Source organism: Microtus ochrogaster, linkage group LG9, assembly GCF_000317375.1.
Source record: "Microtus ochrogaster isolate Prairie Vole_2 linkage group LG9, MicOch1.0, whole genome shotgun sequence".
In the NCBI taxonomy this organism is placed as follows: Eukaryota; Metazoa; Chordata; class Mammalia; order Rodentia; family Cricetidae; genus Microtus; species Microtus ochrogaster.
In genome coordinates, this window is record NC_022034.1 from 9,933,530 (window position 1) to 9,935,878 (window position 2,349).

Genomic DNA, 2,349 nt, shown 5'->3' on the forward strand with positions numbered 1-2,349 from the left:
GTCTTGCTTACATTTGTTTCTCATTACACTACGAATCACGCTGAGTGATTGGGGGAGATTCAGAGACGTTAACACTCTGTCATGTCCACAGTTTGTTCATACCACAGTATGTGAAGTGGATGATGTCACTTGACAAAGGACAGAACGTCAGAGTACTCTCAGGTCCTCAGACCAGTCAGGAGTCTGAGTCAGACTCAGATGCCCAGTATTCAATGCCCATGGGTCCACTTCTGCTGTTTCTAAAGAGAAATGGCATCCAGCATGCAGTTCTTTGAAACCCCAAAATAGTGAAGAACTAGCACCCCATTTCCTAGGCTCTGTTACAGGGGAAAAAAACATCAAAGCACACCCCTAAAAGTTTTATATCTCCAATATGAATTTAAAGATGGCAAAATATTAATATGGTTGTTATTGATATTATAACGAGAGACTGAAACAAAGGAACCAAAGAAGCCAAGTGGCCGTGTCCAGTCAGTGGCCGTGTCCAGTCATACGTTCTACCCTGAATTGGGCCCTTGTTATTTTCTGTGCTGGGGAAATGAAACCCCACACGCTCAGCAAGCCCTCTACCACTAAGTTATACGGGAGGTGGGAGGGAGGGAGACTGTTCTGGATTGCCTTCCAGTGCTGTGATTAAAAACTCTCTGACCCAAAGCAATTTAAGGGAGAAGAGGACTTATTTGACTTACACTTCTGGGGGAAGTCAGGGCTGGAACTTTGCTTCCTGGCTCATTCTCTGGCTTCCTTGATACCTTAGCCCAGGCCCACCTGCTTAGGAATGGTACTGCCCACAGTGGGCTGGGACCTCCTGCAACGATTAGCAATCAAGAGCATCAATCAATCTCACAGATGTAGCCACAGGCCAATCTGCTGTAGGCAGTTACTCTTCCCAAGTGGCTCTGGGTTGTTCCAAGTTTACAATAAAAGTTAACCAAGGGGCTCAGTGAGTATTCAGTGGCTTGGGGTACTGACTGCTCTCACAGAGGACCAAGATTTGGTTCCCAGGAGCCAGACAGCAGCTACCAACTGTCCAGAGAAGCCAATGCCCTCTTGTGGGCTCAGCTGCACTGCACACATATGGTGCACAAACATATATGCAGGCAAGACACCCATACGCCTAAAATAAAATGTTCAGTCTTTTTAATTAGACAGTACAAAGACAGATCCTCATTCTGTAGGTCATACTGCCCTTGAATTTACAAATTTCCCCCCTTAATCTCCCAGAGGCAATGATTACAGGTGAGTACCACGAGACTCTCAGCTCTGAACATCTGAACTTGAACTAAATGGCTTCACTATGTTTTGTGATAGTATTGCATATGCAGTAACACGCAATGCATTCTTCCTTTATTAAAAGGACTACGTAATTATATTCATTTTGTGTGTGTGTGCGCGCGCGTGTGTGTGTAAAATGTGCCGAGGTACAACATGTGGAGTTCAGTTCTCTCCTTCCTCCACATGGGTGGGTCCTGGGGATTGAACTCATATCCTCAAGCTTAGCAGAAAGCTACTTAACCCACTGAGCCATCTTGCCAGTCCTGATACAATTATTCTTGTTGGCTAGCAATGGTCCAAGTTTCTCTCTTGCTCCCAACACTGAACACTTTCTATTGGCAGAGTTACATTCTTCTTCGCATGGCTAGGGTTTTGGGGAGAGTTATTTTCTAACTCTGAAATTTCTTAACACTGTGGCGATGTCCAGTAGCCTAGAATAGCCTTGACTCAAAATGTTATGTATTTCATTTCCCTAAAAGGAATTGTAGCCCAATGGTGTTTGGCATTGGGAACCTTATTTATGATGGAAAACAGGGTGTTTAAAGATGGCAAGCAAGTCTATAAATAAGATGGGAAAAAATACTCCCCAAAAGAGAAAGGGGAACAAGGGGAACCCTAATTATAGAGATTGCCTTCCTGGGTTTTGATGCAATTCACATCTGTGTTTCAGCTGTAGTTGGCCTTATTGCTGGAGGACTTGTGCTGTTGCTGCCTGAGACCAAAGGGAAGGCTCTACCTGAGACCATTGAGGATGCCGAGAACATGCAGAGGTAGGTACTTGGGCTCCCTGAATGAACTCCTCCATAGACACTTAGGAAAGTCTGGATCCAACTGGAAAGAAAGATTAGGATGAACCCAGATCTCATAACATGTGATCAAGGCAAGCTACATCAAAGTGTTAGATATCACGAAGAGAAAAGAATTAGTGAAAACACTGTGGGAGGACTGGTTATAGTTCACACCTGCATAATAGGTGAGGTCTGTCTAAATATGGAGAGAGAGAGAGAGAGAGAGAGAGAGAGAGAGAGAGAGAGAGAGAGAGGAGGAGGAGGAGCAGGAGCAGCAGGAGGAGGA

The 2,349-nt window shown here is 44.8% G+C and overlaps 1 protein-coding gene across 1 annotated transcript in view; it reads left to right on the forward strand.

Annotated features, from left to right (window-relative positions):
* The window catches only part of Slc22a2 (solute carrier family 22 member 2), a 41,356-nt gene that overhangs the window by 27,794 nt on the left and 11,213 nt on the right, over positions 1 to 2,349 (forward strand). The window contains exon 10 of the mRNA XM_013352303.2: positions 1,946 to 2,045. Coding sequence (XP_013207757.2) covers positions 1,946 to 2,045 — 100 coding nt within the window. The remainder of the gene's footprint in view (positions 1 to 1,945; positions 2,046 to 2,349) is intronic.